Source organism: Lepidothrix coronata, unplaced genomic scaffold, assembly GCF_001604755.1.
Source record: "Lepidothrix coronata isolate B3197 unplaced genomic scaffold, Lepidothrix_coronata-1.0 Scaffold44, whole genome shotgun sequence".
In the NCBI taxonomy this organism is placed as follows: Eukaryota; Metazoa; Chordata; class Aves; order Passeriformes; family Pipridae; genus Lepidothrix; species Lepidothrix coronata.
Genome location: NW_016690224.1, coordinates 551822 through 569863, shown reverse-complemented (window position 1 = coordinate 569863; position 18042 = coordinate 551822). Strand labels below are relative to the sequence as shown.

The 18042-nt window shown below is 47.1% G+C and overlaps 1 protein-coding gene across 6 annotated transcripts in view; it reads left to right on the top strand.

The window, feature by feature from the left end:
- Positions 1-18042, top strand: part of KDM2B (lysine demethylase 2B) — a 116237-nt gene that overhangs the window by 83961 nt on the left and 14234 nt on the right. For all 6 annotated transcript variants that reach the window (XM_017814342.1, XM_017814344.1, XM_017814340.1 and 3 more), the window contains one exon: positions 15679-15903. In XM_017814342.1, coding sequence (XP_017669831.1) covers positions 15679-15903 — 225 coding nt within the window. The remainder of the gene's footprint in view (positions 1-15678; positions 15904-18042) is intronic.

Below are 18042 nucleotides of genomic sequence, written 5' to 3'. Positions count from 1 at the left end.
CATAGCTATCGCTGGGCCAGCTCCACCCAGAGAAGCAGGAGCAGTGAGGGACTCGTTACAGCAATTAGTGTTTTAACCAGAGCAGTGTCTGAAACAGATCTGAGCACGTAGAAATGGCACAACATCAAACCAGCATCAGCTTCAGGAGCCTGCCCGGGGGCTACCACCAGGAAAGCAACATTCCTTATAGCAGCAGTGGGAAAACTCTGCCAAATTCCCTAGGACAGACCAGTCCTTGGAGATCTACTCAGGGTACTTCCTGTGGGAATACAAATTTATTAGAAAGCAAATATTGACAATTAAAAACTAGCACTTAAGTAAAAATTGAGTCTATCTAGTGTTGGAAAAAAATCTGGGAAGGATAAAAAAAGATATAGGTAGGTAGAGAGCAAAACAATTCTATGTAAATTGTTGTAGGATGTATTTTTCTGGTTGAGATTCAAATAAGTTTTCCATCAGTCATTCCAAGTGGGGCAGGAGCAGAAAGGGGATTTAAACTGTCACATTTCATTCTTGGCAGGCACCAGCTTAAAGGTGTTTGAAGTGATCTCACACAGCAGAGCCTGAACTCTGCTTGGTGTCAACAACAATTTTAAATGCCAGTAGTCTGTAAGGAGATTTGCATATACAAACATGTGTGTATTGTGAATCCTTTCTGTTGATAAAAAGTCCTGATTATAAAGTTCATAATCGACTACAAATCAGACATTTCTTGGTAGTTATCAGATGCCAATAATTACTTTTCTCCCAGAAAATAACTTAAGTACAAAAGAAAATGAGGATTTAAATCAATTTAAATTTGTTTTTCTCTTTACTGATTGGAATCAGTGATTTAAATAATTTTGAATAATTTGTGTTCTTTTACACTGTAGGATAGTAGATGCCATGTGGTAGGAGAGAACTGAAATGCATTCAGAAAGATACCCCACTTCTGGCTCCTGACAAATCTTTTAAGAAACAAAAGCACATAGTTGAGGTTTGGGGGATATTTTTTTTTAGGGGACTTCCCACAGTAACTATGTGCCTGTGAAACTAAGGCCTTTCCCTGCTGACTACACTTGGGAGCAGGAAAAAAAACCTGATGCACCAGAACCAAGGACTACTTGGGGCACTGTGCAAAGGAGGGAAAGCTGCTGAAGCTACTGGGAGTTCCTGTCAAGCGTCTGCTTTCCCGGGGCAGCACTGCCGAGGAAAGCAGCTCCTTGCCTGACCTGTTTATTTTTCAGTCTCTTACAAACATTAGTCCTCCAGACAAATTCATCCTGTGTAATTCCTGCAGACCCGAGGAGTTTCAGGGTTTGCTGGATGTGTATCATACATAACGTGCCCAGGGGGGCTGGAACTACAGTCTAGAAGGTCCCTTCCAACCCAACCCTTTCTGTGATTCTACGAAAGAGCTTCTGCCTATTGCCTCAGTATTTTTCTAAAAGCTTTGCCTGGTGACTTGACAGATTATTTCTCACCTCAAGAGGCAGTACTTGAAATATTGTGTCCCTTCAGGGAGTAATTATAAATAGCAAGGACTTGAATGAGCACCTTCTTAATCTTCCATCTTTGACTTAATATTTTCACTTCTTATCAGCTCTCAGCCACTTGCTTTGAAATCTGACCAATGCCTTTATGTGATTAATACATCAAACAGGTAAATTAGAGCCATTTTGACTCTGAGTAGAAATCTAAATGGATTGGAAAAAAAATGAACAGACATCTCTGTTTTCCAACTGTTGTGCTCCGCGTATCACACGAGAAGATTTATGTTTTCTTCCCCATTGTCATTCTTCTTCCATAGGCACGAATATTCAGTAACACAAATTTTTCCCAACTACGCCTTGACTGCTATTTTTCATGGCAGCAGCTTTCTCTTTATTTCATGACAGCAAAAGTGCTGATGAGAACTACCTTAGTCTTAAGACCTTTGTCACAGATAATATGTGTGAAATGAGTTGACAGATCTCAAATTTTATCCCCAGGAGCTTGCCTACCTTGGCCAACAAAACCAGACAAAACACCAAGGTTTGAACCTGGCTTAAGAATCCCAGCATCCTTGTGTTCTCCCCCACCCCAACATTAAAACCATCCAAGCTTTGAGTTACGTATCTGAAACTTAATAGTTTAGTTTCTGGATCGAAGCACATTGGCAGAGCAACAGGGAAGGCGTTTGTCATCCCACAGTATGTGCCGTGCAATTATGGACATTAATCCTGCGTGCACTTTTCAGAACAAAATTGAATTGTATGTTCTGTCCCCGAGAAGATGGCTTCCTTTAGTTCCACAGCACACTGAAATTAAACTCTGCTGAGAATATAAATGAGGGCTTGTTTCAACTTCATGACTTTCCTGTAAGCACTGGACCAGATAGAAGAGGGACAGGAGTGCTCTCCTTTTTGAAAACAAAAAATAAAATATATGGATAAATTCCAATAAAAGCAAAGCAGCTGTGAGTCTTAGCCTAGTGTGGTTTGGTTGTTAGTCCTGGATGTTTCCCTACAAATCCAAGTCGAGTTTGTAGGTGACAACAGTGAGTCCTCATGAGGCAAACTGCACTTCAGCTTTTCCTTTGCTCACCATCTGTTTGGGTTTGGTCTCTGGATTTTCAGGCTGCTGCCCACACGTTGGACACAACTGACTCTCCCAGAGTTCTGTGCCGTGTGCCAGAGCACTTTGAGCCACTGGCAGCAAAGCAGGTTACGTATTCCGGTTAATCCACTCTCTATTTGCATGTTCCTCCACAGCACGGCAGTCATTCGTCTTATCTTCTTAGGAACCTCCTTCACTAGCTCTTGCATTTACTGACAGAACATGGCTCTTGGAGACACAAGCTGTGCTGTGGAAACACTCTGTGCCATCAGGTTCTGTGGGAGAAGGCAGCATGGCAGGATTTCCCTAATTTCCCAGTGGATGGTCCCAGTCATGCCACGGCTCTTCCTGTAGAGAAGAGCCTGTCTTGTGTGGTAGATGGAGTCCATGTTTCACCATTCTGCAGTCTTAGTACTTTTTTAAGATGACAGGGTGTTGGGGTTTGGAGGGGGGTTGTTTTGATTTTAAGGTGTATGGGAGATGGAGTGAGTGTGTTACTCACCTGTTTTGGGTGCTGCTCCTCTCCTGCCCTGGAATAACCCGTGGTTGTCATCCTTCAGGAGGAGGCTGTACAACACTTGCTGCCTTTGCTTCTCCTGGATACTGGTTAAGGAAAGCATGAGCTGTAGGCATGGCATGGAGGGAGCAATCAATATTATTTCATCTTGAGTTGCTTTATTTGATCTATGGTTGATCAATCAGACCATTTATTGACGAGATTGTGATGGATACTCAGTGCATCTGATGACAACTCTTATGTCATAGTTCAGATGAAGTAGATAGCAGAAAGTAGTAAGATCATGGATATTTAGGTTGTCAGACTGTCACTGCTAGTGTTGAGAATACAACTGAAATATTGGTTAGAACTCTTGAGAAAAGTGTCATGAAATTTGCCCAGGCCCAACAGTTAAGATCATATTTCATGTGAATGGACACTTACACCAAAACAATGAACCTTAGAAAGCTACTGGGTAACTCTCTTATTCTGATACAGGTCAATAATCGTGATTCATAAACATCTCAGTGGGTTTCCTTTTCAAAAACATATGTGCTGGCCTGCAGAAAGCTGCAGCAGCTTAAATCACAAGATCTTTTTTCAAGGACTTGCAAATAAACCAGTTTGAGGTTGTTTGTCTGATTGTTTCCATGTAAATATTTTTTCTAATGCCAGCTAAATATAATATTCCGTAAAGGTGCATAAAAAGTTTCAAGGGAAGGATAAATTAAAGGTGTGCTTGTGCCACATAAAAAACTTTATTTCACTTCATAGTGTGAATCATAAACTCCAGTGTGTAATATGAAAACAGATCCTGTTTAGCACTGGAAGCAACAGCTAAAGTCTGTTGGTACAAGAGATGCTCAGGAGTGAGTGAGTACAGCACAGGGGTTGTAGTCGTCCTCCCCCATCTTGGTTTTACTACTTAAGGATATTTGCATGAGAATAAAATCTGGTTCTTTGGCACTCATCTGCTCCTGCTGTTTATTCTTCGCTTGAGGTTATTGTCTCAGTTTGTGACAACATAATTGGTTTCTGTGGAGAAGATTATGATATTGATGAGACTTATATATGACTTCAGGTGAGGTGCAATCAAAGCAACAGTTCAAAATAGAAGGTACTGTCTGTTTTCATGCAGTTTTCACTACGGCTCATTCAGCAGGGTAATTAAGGATGTTATTTATTACTGAACTGCATCACGCAAAGCTGAAGTATGGACACAGTTCTGCTACTACAGGCAGGACTAGGGGCACTGCTGCTTATTTTGTGTTCAAAGCTGTTGTAAACTCCACCAGGCTGGGCAACTAGATGCTGTTCACACAAGGGTTGCTCACTATTTGTTGTAATTTAGTGTTCTCCAGTGTAGACAAGCTGAAAGAATTGAGCTGGAAAATGCTCTCTTAATAGTTCTCTCTGTGTATTAAATATTCCTTTGAATGGTTAGCTGCTCTTGTACAGGATGAGGTTTTTTGAGAGCAATTATAATCAGAAAAGTTTATTCTATTGCGTTGTTTCCCCCACACTGATTCCCAATTTGCTATTTTATATCATATCCTATCCCATTTTTTTTAAACACCATCTCAGCAAAGTTTACCTAGCGTTTGGAAATCATTCCAGGATATTCTTGGCATGTGTGTGTCTTCCCTCCTAACGCAGGCTTCGTAATTAGAGCTCATTTGTCACTTGTGGTGCTGCTGCAAGTGGCAGCCTGGACACACAGGGCTGGCTGTGGGGCGAGGGCTGGGCTGGGCTACACTTGGGGACCTGCTGCAGCCCGGAGAGGCCAGTGCAAACATCAGGAGAGCTGGGATGTGTCGCAGATGAGAGGAGTAGGATGATCTCTGTCATGATTTAATTTGCTGTGAATGACATTTCGCTGTGGTGTGACTGCTGGATTGTCCTTGGGGGATGTCACAAGTTATTTTTTTCTCCTGTCTGGATTACGGAGCCAAAAGGCCGGAGGGACAAACAAGTGTGAGCCAGGTTACACATGGAACTGGGCTAGTGGAGACTTGGTCTGCCCACGGGCAGGTGTGGGACCAGGCGTCTTCCTTCCGGATGTCACCTGTTCTCCTGCCGCTGCTGGAGGCCAAGTGTATCACGGCTGTAGTCATGTCAGCTATCCTTGCTTCGCAGTTAAAAGCTCTCCTTTGTAGGCCTGTCATGAGACATCCATCCCCCCCTTCTTTTCTCCTCCAGAAAACATTGGATTCTGATATTACCTTGTGATTCTGAAAGCCAAGGCCTTAGGCACATGCCTTTCGTGCCTCAGCTTTCGTCTGCTCCTGCTCCTGGTTGTGTACGAACACAATGAGGGGAGAGAGAAACCTGAGCAGACGGGCTGAGCACACCCCATCACCTTCTGGGGAGCCCCATTGTGTGCTGGAAAGAAATGCTTCGCTCCTGGCATGGTGGATGAGCAGGATGGGGAGAATACCATCACCTACCCATCATTTGAATTTGACTTGGCAAGAGGACAGGAGTACAAACAAGGAATGGATATTTACTATATTAAAAATAAGGAAGGGGCATAATCACACGATTCACGTGGCTTTATCAGCAGTTGCCTGTAAATACGTTTGAAGTTTGACTGTATTTTATTACTTAAACTTGAGTGACCCGTCTCAGTGTGGATGCTGGTGTCACAAGGGCTGTGTTGCTGTTTGCTCCCATGCCAGCTCCTGCCTGTTGCTGCCTCTTCTCCTGAACTACCTGGACTGTTTATGCTATGTGGTAATTCAGACCAGGGAACTGAGCTGAAACTAGTTTGGCAAAAATCCTGATGCAAGGACCATTAGATGTGCTTCTTTATGGCTTCTTGGTTGCTCAGCACATGCAAATATTTAATCTCATGTTTAATTCTGTGTTGTGGGCGTAGGAGCCGGAGGCAAAATCCTAACAACTTGAGTGGAATCGGGATTTCCCCTGAAAGCAGGCCCATAAATCCAGTGGGAAATTTAATTCTCCAGCACTCAAATTCAGGCCTGTGACCCTCAGCTGCAGGCTCTGGAGGGCAAAGGCAGTGTCCATGTTGAGGTGCTGGCCCTGAGACCTTTGGATCCAGAGCGGCTCCCCGACTGACCGATGTGTAACATGTCACGCTGCGGGGAGGGCATTTAACTGTAAAGCCCCAGCAGCGGGTCAGGATGATCGGAGCGGGGCTGGAAATGGTTCCTTGGGAGCAAGCGAAAGAGGGGGTGCCCGCACGGGGAGCAGCGCGAGGCCAGACGCGAGCAGCAACACAAGCCGGGTCGCCTCGTATCCCATCTCATCCCAGCGCCGGTTCTGCCGCTCGCAATCCCGAAGTTTGCTCGGTGCCTTCCTCCTCCCGAGGGATGGAGGCTCCCTGCTCCCGGCCCGGCCCGAGCGGCGGGCGGGGAGCCGCAGGTATCGCGGTGCAGGGTGTGTGTGTGTGTGCGTGTGTGTCTGTGTCTGTGCGCGTCTCCTTTGTCTGAGCAGCCCGAGCAGCGCCGAGCGCCCCGCGGGCGGCCGCGCATCCTCCCCGCCCAGCGCCGCTCGGCACGGCCGCGCCCGGCCCGCCCCGCCGGCCCCGCCACGGCGCGGGGCCCGTTCCCGCGGGGGCGATCGCCGGCCGAGCCCCCGCCCGCCGTGTGCGGGGCTCGGCCGCGGTGCCCCGGCCGCGCCGTGCCCGCTGTCCCCGCAGGCCGGCGGTGTGGAAGCGGCCCGCGATTGGCCGTGCCGGCAGGGCCAGCCCCTTCCTGGCTGCCTGGCATGAATATGCACGGCCCCCCTTCCTCCTCCTCCTCCTCCTCCTCCTGCATGTGTGTGTGTGTGTGCGGGGAGCGGGGCTCCGCCAGCAGCGCCGCTCCAGCCATGTCAGCTCGGCTCCGCCTGGGCCCACCATGAGCCATGGCCATGTCTGCGAGCGCCGACGAGGAGGACTTCGAGTCGGAGCCGGAGCCCGAGCCGGGGCCGGGGCCCGAGCTGGGGCCGGAGCAGGTCCGGGGCGGGCGGCGAAGTTTGCAGCGGGAAGGGAGGGGAGGAGGCCGGGCCGGGCAGCGCCGCGCCGGCCGCGGGGACGGGAACAATGTGGGGTCGGGAGCGGCCCCGGGGCAGCGCCGCCCGCCCGAGAACCGCGCCGGGCGGGGCCGCGGAGCCTCCGCGGGGCCGGCCCGGGGCGCTCGGCCTCGCCCGCCGCGGGCGCCCCGGGCACCGCGAGTTCGGCACCTCCCAGGGCCCCCAGCGCGCCGGGAGCGGGGCGTTTGTGCCTCTCGGGGGCTGCCCTGTCCTCGGCAGAATTGTTATTTTTTTTTCCCCTTTTTTTCTTCTTTTTTTTTTTTTTTTTCCTATTAGGATTACTCAAATAGCTGAGAGGGCTGCGGGACTTGGGGAGAGAGTCTTGATGCTGAGCCTGGTTACCTTGTCTTGGTTTGATTTATAGCTAAAGCCTCCTTTCCATTCCCAGGGACGAGGGATGTAGAATAAAGAGAAGGATGTGTGCCGAAATGAAAAGAGAACTTTTATTAATACTTGCAGGGTTTATTCTCTGAAGGCTTTTTTTTCCCCCTGTGGGGGAAGAGAATAAACTTTTCGAATTTATGAAGTAATCTGCGAAAAATAATCCAGAACATATGTTCTAGATTGCGTATTTTACTCTCTAAGAACTGCCTAAGCAATTAAAAATGCACCAGGAATAGTATTAAACATGTGTATGCAATTTGAACATAAACTTGATAGTTTTGTTTGTAACTCAAGGTGTTTTGCTCTTTAAAATAGCCTAATATTTTGGTTTTAGAGACAAGTTTCTAGTAGGTCGGGTGTTGAGTCTATCCTCCAAAACCCATCGTGTTTCTAATAACTTTATATTGTTTGGCTTCAGAATTACACATAGAAAGCAGGGCCGAGAGTTTGGGGGATGGGGTGGTTGTGGTGTGCTTTGGGTGCTCCCCTGGGATGGCAGACCTGGTGTGGAAACCTTGGGAGAGGCATTAATGTGCTACACTGGCCTGATGTAGTGTCAGTCCAAGAACCTAAGCCGAGGTTTGGATGAGTAACTTTATTAAGCCTTTACTTAGTTCTGGGGATTGTGTGAATGTGCAGGCCTGTTCTGCTGCTCAGTTCACTGCTCTGTGCCCAGACCTGGTTGTTAAAATGTCCCAGCCCCCTTCCTTTTCTTAAATTTTGTCCCATGCCAGGCCTTTTCCATTTGGATCTGTGTGTTGGTGCAATCACTGCACACTTTTAAAAAAGCGCTAATGGTTGGGCGAGCAGATTGGTCTCAGCTGTATTGTACCAGCTGTGAAATTGCTACTTGGAGATGCTGGTTCTTGCTGGATGAATCTGGAAAGTTGGTCATGTTCTGGGATTCTTCAACTCTTCTAAAACCTGAGGCATTCATAGCGTTTTTTATGTCTTAAAACTTTAAAACAAAAATTAATGCAAGAAAGGGGAAATCTTTCTTTCAGAGTTTCTTAGGAGTCTTGGTCTGATCCGAAACTATAACACTGTGACCTATGTACCAAAGACCTGTGGAATGTTTTCCTTTTTGTTCAGAACTGTTCCAGTGGTAAAACACCGCTTGTAGCTCCAGCTGTATTTTCATACAAGCCTGCTTTAATGTCTAGTTACTCTACTCTTCTACGCAGGACTTGTCAAATCCATATTATGTCACTTTTTCTGCTGCGACAGTCCCTGGTATATATCAGGTGAAAGCCTTCAGCTCTACAGGTGTAGTTGAACAGCACAGCTTCAGTGCTTGGGGAGAAGCTGCAGTTTTTGTCACTCAGACTTTGTCCTGACTTTCATTCCTCTTTCCCTCGTTTGTGCCCAAACTAAGAAGGCAAAAGGACTGTTGTTTTTCCCAGTACAGAGCCAACAGGATTTACTGCACTTGTGGTACTTGCAGGCAGCACTGGGGGCTTGGAAGCATGTGGATGCCGGGGCACGTGTCCTGCCTGGTGCTGGCCCTGCCCCAGCCCACCAAGTTGCTTGTGGTAGGAAGAAATTTGGGTTCTGACTGTGGCACTTGAATGTGTGTAAACAGAGAAAACTGCTCCTGGCTGGGGCAGGGGGATGTGTCCTGCAGCAGTGGTAAGAAAAGCTGCGTTTTCCACAGGGTGCCCCAAGTCTGTGTAACTTACTGGTGTCATTAAGAGCTCCTGCTTTGGATGCAGCTTATCTCCAAAAGCATGTTTTTGCCAGTATATCTTATTTCAGCCTCCAGGCCTAACTTCTACCTCCTCACCACTAGAGGAAAATAAACGGGGGCACTGGTGTTGGCACCAATGTGCCAGTTTATCGCTCCCTGAACAACATAGCTACGTTGGCAGAAAAGCTGCTGGAGTGTCACTTATGCCCAGATGAACTTGGGGAGTATAAACTTTTTTTTTGTGGGGAAATCGGCTTTACTGTTGATTCGGTGGTGGAGCTCTGTGGTCGCCTGGCAGGGGTCACTGGGAGCCACGTTTCTTTTTGTAGAAGAGGACGAGGAACTTTGTAGGTACGAACTGGAGGAGATGGTGGCAGTGAACATCTGGAGAGGATTAGTCCTTATTGGGGATGGCTGGGCTTGGAAAAGTTCCAGCACCTTCCCTTTCCCTCTGATGCCGCCTGCTTAATGAGGGACCTTGGACTTGTCTTGTGGGACATATTCTGATGGAGGGTGATGTGACTGTAAATAGTCACTGCTAGAGGAAAACAGCTCTCCTGGAGTTTGTGTGTGCAAACATTTAGGCAGATAGGCTTTAGTCAGACATAATAGATCCATGATGTTGGCGTGTGTTCTTCAATTAATACAACTTTTAAGGATGTTATTGGCATCAGTGTGATTTTTTTTTTTTCTGTCTCAATCGAGCTTCTTCCTCGTCCCCACTGAATTCCTGCAGTTACATCATCCTGTCCTTCCTTCTTCCTCTTAAGTTCTCCTTTGACAAGGGTTTCTGTTAATTGCTAAAGAGCTGTAAGGGTTTGGAAGCTGTTTAGTAGCAATGCCAAAGAACTGTTGATTTGGTTGTGATTATCAATTCCCAGGCTGCCTAGGAAGTGGTGTCCCTGGAAGTGGTCAAAAAACATCTGGTGTGGCACTTGGGGACATGGTTTAGGGGTGAACATGGCAGTGCTGAGTTAACAGTTGGACTTGATTATCTTAGAGGTCTTTTCCAACATTAATGATTCCGTGCAGTGCCTGGCAGGGTGTGTGTAACAGGCCATCCCTGCCAGGCAACCAAGGCCAGTCCCCGTATTTTGAAGTTAATGTAGAGTTAATCACAGGGTGTTTCAAACACCTCTGGTAAAATGACTTTGGTGGCTCTCGGTCCAGTGTGTCAGTGTGTGTGTCCTTGGTCTGCACCAGTGCTGGTAATTGTCAATTTGATTGGGTTTCTTATCAGGAAGGCCAAAGTTACATCCCTGGGAGTCTGAGAGAGGGACACGGCACTGGGACAGGAGAGGACAGTGCTGTCGCTGCCTTGGGCAGCAAACAGGGAGCCTTGACCTCCAGGACTTCCACCTGTTTGAATGGAAAAATGTCCCTCTGATGCAGTGGGAAGAGACAAGGAAATAAGTGACCAGAAGCCTTTGCTGTGCCACCCTGTGGGTGTCTCCAGTGCCCAGTGTCGCCCCATGACCCACCATGTCTAGGGGGGTGTTTTAGTTATGAATCATGGGTTAATGTGTGTGGCTTGGTTTTTTGATGGGGGTTTTTCTGTTTTATTTTCCCCTAGGGTTTATTTATCAGATCTTATAAGGATCTGGTAATTAAATTTGGCTACTCTAATTCTGTTAAAACAATTGCATTGGGATGCAGTGCCATATAAAGCTCTAGGTGCGGGACTGGCACCCGACAAGTCCTGGATCCTCACCTTTGGGTGCTCATGTGGTTGTGTTGACTTGGTCAAACTACAGTAAATGAGAATAGTCAGAATTTGTCCACGTGTTACAGAAGGAAATCATCAGTCTTGCAAATGAAAGGGATGTATTTGTGTGCACAGCACCTTGAGGCAGTGACCACTGTGCACGTAAGATGTCTTGTCTTGGGGAGGTTTACGCAGTGGTTACTACGTGAGCTGTTCAGATTGTACTTGGTTAAAGTGAAGTGCTTCAGGGTCTCACTGAGCTGGCCACGTGAGAAGCTCTTCAGAAGGGCCCTGTGCATGTCTCTGTGTTTTTCTCAGAGATATTGAGTCTGAAATAATGGCTTGGTGCTGCTGGCAACAGTTTAAGCAGGTCACTGAAACTGAGTGGTGGAATAAGACCTGTGCCCAGGTAAAGGTCACTCTCAAGAGCCTGTTTCTAGGCTGAAGACTTTGTCAGCCTTGCTTTGAGGGCCAGGACCTCCTTCCTCCTGGACTTGGTTTCAAGGTCAGCTGGTTTTCCTCTCCAGGGCAGGAGAGTTTGTAGGCAAAGCTGCCTGGTGACATCTCCAACAGAGGCCAGTTGTTGGGACAGCAGCTAGGGAGCATCAGCACCTACTTAATGATGCATTTAACAGCTGATACCTCTTGGACTGTTGTCTTCAAAACTTGATGTTCTTGCTATTTTTGTTTGCCTTTTGAGTTGTTCTTTGTAACTGTGAATGTTAGAAATCTGTTGCTGTAAACATCAGGGTTGTGTTTCTGTTGCAGTAAGGGTTGTGCTCAGGGTAGAGGCCCTTCTTTGGTGCCTCTGGTCCTTCTGACTCAGGTGTGATGGTCGGTGGGTTTTCAGTGGCAGCCAAGCAGGCTGTGACATGTGGTGAAAGTGTGCTGAGGTACCTGTAAGCAGGCAGTGGAAACTTCCCAGCAGCCAACTGTTAGTCCATAGCCAAGATAAACTAATATTCTGAGCAGTGACTTCCAGGTAGTATTTCCTAGGGGTTGATTTAGAGTTGGAAGTGTTGTACCTGGGCTTATTCCCAGATCTGCACAACCCTGTTGAAAGAGTGGAATTGCTGATGACCACCCCACCCAGTCCACCTGGAACATACTGAATTTGGTGGGATCTGTAGGAGCTCAGCACTTCAGAAAATGAGTTTAAATGAGTTTGCTACCTTGTCCCCTTTCCTGTGTGAGGAGTGGGTGTGTTTAAGCACTGTGGTGTGGGAGGGTGAGCCCAACTTTATGATTTGTAGATGGCTTTGTAGTTCATAGTGTATTACATTTGATGGCCCAAGTTTACTCCCACTACCCAAATGCTGTGTCTGCTTCAGGGACAGGAGCAAGTTACCTTTGGGTGTAACAGCAGTAATCTGGGGAGGACAAATCTGGGGAGGAACCCCAGCAGGGTGTCCTGTTCACATGTCTAGAAGGCAGAGCAGCTTTCTAGGTTTCAGTGTGATAGAGATGGGGATTTAGGATATTAATCCTAATATGTTTCAGCAGCTGCTTGCACAGCCTTTGGGAGCTTGGCAGAGTGGCCTTTGGGAGCTTGGCAGAGTGGCCTTTGGGAGCTTGGCAGAGTGGCCTTTGGGAGCTTGGCAGAGTGGCCTTTGGGAGCTTGGCAGAGTGGCTGTCATCGCTTCAGCATCCTCCTGCCTCTCTTTTGAAGACTTGGTGTGACCACAGTAGAATGAGCACAGTTTTGTGGAGGTGCTGGAGAACGTAGGGGATGGCTGGTGATGGTATTTCAGGCAGGCTCTGTCTCAGCTCCTGGGCTTCTATTGTTAGGTTTAAGGAAAAAAAAGTCTTCAAGTTTGGTACAATCTTTGGTTTTTTGGCAGTTCTTAGAGGTGGCTGCTTGGGGCTACATAGCCAGCAGGCACAGGCTGTGCTTCAAGGTATCACCTCCTTGGGAAAGGAGATGGTGGGATCTGCCACACAGGAGGAGACTCTGTTGGCCTTGAAGCCAGTTTGGGGCTTGCTGAGCCTGAGGCCGTGGAGCTCCTGTTTGCTGGTCACCGCGGTAAACCCGGGATGAGGAGTCCTGCCATCCCCTGCCGCTCGCTCTTTATTTGCAAGACAAATTCATGGAGTTGTGCTGGGAGGGTGGCAAGTTGCAGTACAGAGATGAGGACATGAGCTGGGAAGGAAATCTACCTCGATTCACTACCAGGGCTGGTACGTTGTAAAACTGCAGTCTGAGCTGGAAATCCTGCAGCATCTCCTCACTAACATCGACCTGGAATTCGTCTGGCTGTCTGCCATGTGCTAAATAAACCCCAAGCCATGTTGGAGGCTCCTTCTACCCCCTTGAATCCCAGCCCCTTTCTGGGATAGCAACCCACAGGCCAGATTTTCTTCTGTGGAGGTTTTTAAGCGCCCACTTTGGAGCCCCTTGAAACTGGATACTAGTGGGAATTCCTGCAAGGCCTCTCTAGCCTTGCTGGCTTCGACATCCTGGAGTGAAAATGTGGCTTGGATTGAGGATTGGTAGGTTGGTGAATTAGTACAATTGCTTGAACATGTTAACGAGCAGTGAAGAGGTCTGGGTAGTTAAGAAGTGTTGGATACAGTGAGATCCAGGTCTGCACCTCTGCCCTGTGCTGCTGATCTGTAAGGAAATCGGTGTTGTGTACTGCGGTCTGGCTTCAGATTTGTTCTTGTACCTTCATCTTCCTACTTTTGTGGGGTTTTTTTTTAGGATTCTCAGCTTCTGTGTTCAAGTGATGCCTTTTTACCTCTCGCATCTTTGTAGTGTCCTGGCACTTAAACTGCTGTCCTCAGAATTAGGACTTGGCTGGTTTTACTGTGGCAGAAGCAGGAGTTGTGTTTCAGCTGGAAAAGCACTGAGTTTGATTTTTCCTTGAAAGCAATTGCTTTTAAAAACACCATTCTGATGGTGTTGGAGCTGTTGTTTGCCTCCTTAAACTTAATCATGTTCCATCCCATGGGAAGAAGTCAGGTGCTCACACTGTCTTCCATGTGCTGTTGGCCGAGGGGAACTTGCCCAAGTTGTTGTACATGTTTTGGTTTAACTTGTTCCCGCTGATATCCAGCCCTTGGTTCATGATGTCCCTTCCTAGTGGAAGGAGACTAATAGAGAGAACGGAGGAGTGATTCATGCCGAGGAAGAAAATTATCTCTTATCTAGGTTGCCTCTAAGCCAGTCCTGCCAGAGACGACTTTATCCTTGAGAGGCTGGAAAGTTGGTCTAGGAGGTAAATATTTATTCTTTAGAGTGTCTGACATTGATCTGAAATCCAGGCGGCCGGTGTGGTTGGGGATAGGAAGGAAGCTGTGCTGTCTTCACACAGCACAGGGGGATTCAACCTGCACACAGAGCAAAATCTGCTCCTGAGAAGTGGAATTAAAAACTTGCTGAAATCTGTGTAACCTCATGGACTATGTTTTCTCCCACCTACAGTAGGTCTGTAGGAGAGAAAGCTTAAGGAGTCTAACTTCTGGCTTCTTTGTGCTCTCAGCACCGAGATTCCTGGGATGGAGGCTGTTAAAATATCAGCACTCTTCTGCAGCTTAGAGAGAGTCACTGGAGCTTTGCTAAGTCAGCTGGGAGGAAGATCAAATACTCAGCAGTGTGGCTTTTCTTCAGGGTTGTGTAGCAGGACACTTAGGGAGGCTTTTGTAGAACCAAGTGGAAATATTTCCACACCTCTTAAAATCTGTGGTGGAATTTCTTCATGGCTTCCTACAGCCAACCTGCCCCTGCCTTGGTGATTGCCCAGAATTCAGCTGGAACAGAAAGTGAAACTGCCTGGTCTGCTGGTCAGATGCTGAGATGTGCAGAAAGTGGAAAAGTTGTATAAATGCTAAACCAGATGAACTTTGCAGTCCTGTTATTATCATCTTTATGAAGAAAGCTGTCAGTGGTCAGAATGAGCCAAGCCAATTCTTGCATAATTAGCCCCATACAATTACATGGTATTTAGTGAAGTTTGGCTTGAGCTGCAAGTTCTTGTGTATAACAGGGAGTTTCTGATGAGAACATTAAATTTGGATGTCCAGAGTGAATATGTTGCAGTTAACCTAATCATTTCAAATCTTTTCATGCTCCTTTAGCTTCTCTCTTAAAGGTCATGGAAATCTAGACCTGGGACGCCCTTTTTAGCCTTTGCACAGCATCAGTTGGTGTTCTATTTTTGAGCACTTGCTGGTGTTGGATATGAGGGGAGCTACTTTGGAAGGGTTTTTTAGCATTTGTGTTTTATTTCCTACTTAATCACTTGACAGTAGTTGATGGTCTCCTGATTTTTTAGGGAGATTGCTGGGGCTTGACCATTACTGGGTGTTTCTCTGCTGTAACCTCAAAATTACTTTTGCTGCCCCTTTGGATTCTTCCACTTCCAGTGGAGGAAAGCAGACCTTCTGGCTTAACCTGAGCACAAATCTAAGAGCTCAGTGTTGACACAGATAATCTCTTGACCTAAGACAAGCACATTGCTCGGGACTTGGTCCTGCATTGAGCTGTGTGTAAATGGATTCTCCCTGCCCTCCTCCTGGACTGGGCTTGCTCTGGGTTTGGGATCTCTCATTTATGTCCTCATTTCTTTGTCTTTTTACAGTTCGTCTCTTAGTGGAAAGTTAACAGCACTCCTTGAGCTCTAAGAGCGATGCTGTGACTCTGCCGAGTGTTAATGACCGATGTGTTTGCAATTCCGGTAACACCTGTCGGTTTTCTGCCCGAGGTGCCCACAACTCCCGTCCACGAAAGTCCTGTGGTTTACCTGGGAAGCGGGATGTGCGATTGACCTTGTGTGTGTCTGGCTCTTCCAGAACAGGGCAGTCGGGCGGCCCAAGGGGAAGCTGGGCCCGGCCTCTGCGGTGAAGCTCGCGGCCAACCGGACGACCGCGGGCGCCCGGCGGAGGAGGACGCGATGCCGCAAGTGCGAGGCGTGTCTGCGGACGGAGTGCGGCGAGTGCCACTTCTGCAAGGACATGAAGAAGTTCGGGGGCCCCGGCAGGATGAAGCAGTCCTGCATCATGAGGCAGTGCATCGCGGTGAGTGCCTGGAGCTGCTCCTCGCTCTGCTGGCTGCTGACGGGGTGGGGAGCCGACACCTCCGCTCCGCTCTGAGGAGTCTTGAAGTGCATCAGGGGATGTGTAATCCTTGCCCTCTCAGCTCAGATCCCTTCTTCCCAGCACTTCTCATCCTCCCCAAATCTTAAACCACAATGCTACTAAAAACTTGATAGCACAGCTTTCCTTCTCAGCAGTAGAGAAGTGGAGATTATCAGTACATCAGAAATTGTCCCTCAGATCACACTGAAACACTAGGGTTGGGGGAGAAGGGGAAGAGTGGGGAGTTCTGATTCAAATGGAGAAGAGGCATATTTGGATCTCAAAATTTCCTGAGCAAAAACCGCCTTGCAGCCATGTTTACCATCTTAACTACATAACCAAATTAAGATGTGGAGAAATCTTTGACCAACATCCTCCAAGATGTTGGTGTTGGTGACCCCAGCCCCAGGCTACCTGAGATCTGAATTTCAGTTTGGTTGCTGTTACCTAGGCATAGAGCAGAGGGTCTGATCCAGATGAGACATCAATCCATGGTCTTGTCTTCCTCAGGGACTGGAAATGGCTGTCAGGGAAAGAGCATCAGAACAGGGCAAGCAGGGAGTCTGTTCCTGGGCTCCTGTGATACATTGCTTAGAAGCTTCTTGAGTCACAGGTGATAGCTTTCTATTTAACAAATATTGACAGATTAATCTTCCATTAAGTTGTTCAAGCAGCTTTTGAATCCGTTGCTGCCGTGCTGACTGTTGTGGAGCTTCTCTCCAGTCTCATGTCTGCAGTGCCTCTGTTCAAGGCTAAAAATCAGCTTTAGCTTTTATCTTAATTCTTTGGAAGGTCTTGTTTATGCTATTGTTTAGGGTTCGGGTTTCTTTTGTTGTTGTTTTTTTAAAGAAAGGAATGTTGTTTATTCATAACTGAAATATCACCCCATCTCTACTGATTTCTCTTGTTCCAGTTCCTTTCACTTAGTATTTGGTTTTTTTTCCTTTAATTCTGATGAGAAGGCTGAAGTGGAGACATTAAATGACTTTGCCTGACACTGATAAGAAACTGATAAGTGCTGCAGGTTTCCAGTAGTTGCTTCTGGTAGCTCACTCCATGTCCTGTTCTAAGCTCTGCACTGTTCCTGACATAGAGGATTGGATTCAGCACTGCTGGATCATTCAGTAAAGCACACAGAATATCCACCTTTCCGCAGAGTGCTTTTGCAGCTCCAGTGTCTTTTCTTTGAACACTTGATTTCCTGGAGTGTGGCATGAATTGAACAGCATGGATGAAGAATTTATTATTCTCCAGGGGCAAGAAGTAGTGAAATCATGCTGCCTTTTTAGTGGAAGGATTAAATTAGGGCTGCAGTGAGCTTTCTCATCCTCACTGATGAAGGAAACTTTCATACTAAGCTGTTCCACTCTTGATAACACAGGCTGAGCCTTTTGGAGATGATCTGGGTTCTCTTCTAGCTGAGTGTAGTCACCCTCTTTCTTCCAATGAAGGTTTATTTTTCTTCTTGGTGCCTAGAGTTTAATTTCCAGAAGCTGTGGTTAGAGCTTGCTAACCAGGGGACTCTTGATTACTTGTCCTGCCCTCACATGCATTGAAAATAACATCTCTGCCCTTTGTAGGTTGGTGTAAGTATCAGGGGGATTATTAAAAACTCTCTTAGAGCAGCAAAGGCCCAGAAAATTGACAAGTTGAACTGTTGTAACTTTTAAGGTGCTTTACATTTCTACAAGCAATCCTGTTAACTTTTCTCTTGTTCTCTAGCAATTCAGTAGCAATATACTGTGGTACCTATCAAACAGCTTCCAGCCCCAAAAAAACCTGCTGAAAAGATGTGGAAGCGAGGCTCTGTGGAAGTAATGATCCCTGCAGTTCTGGGATTGTGTTTTCCTCTGGTTAATAACATTGACAATATTAACTAGATGCAGACTTTCATTAAACTCAGAAGCCTTGAGAGAGCTGACTGTACTGCTGTTCGGAGAGCAGGAACCTCCTCTGCGTCACCAGTTCAGTCAGGAAGGGAGGCAGGAGTGCCTGGGACACATTTTGCTACATGCAATGGGTCTGAAGGGAATATGGGGCTCTGGGAGGACGAGCTGTTACAGTGCAGCTGCTGTTCCA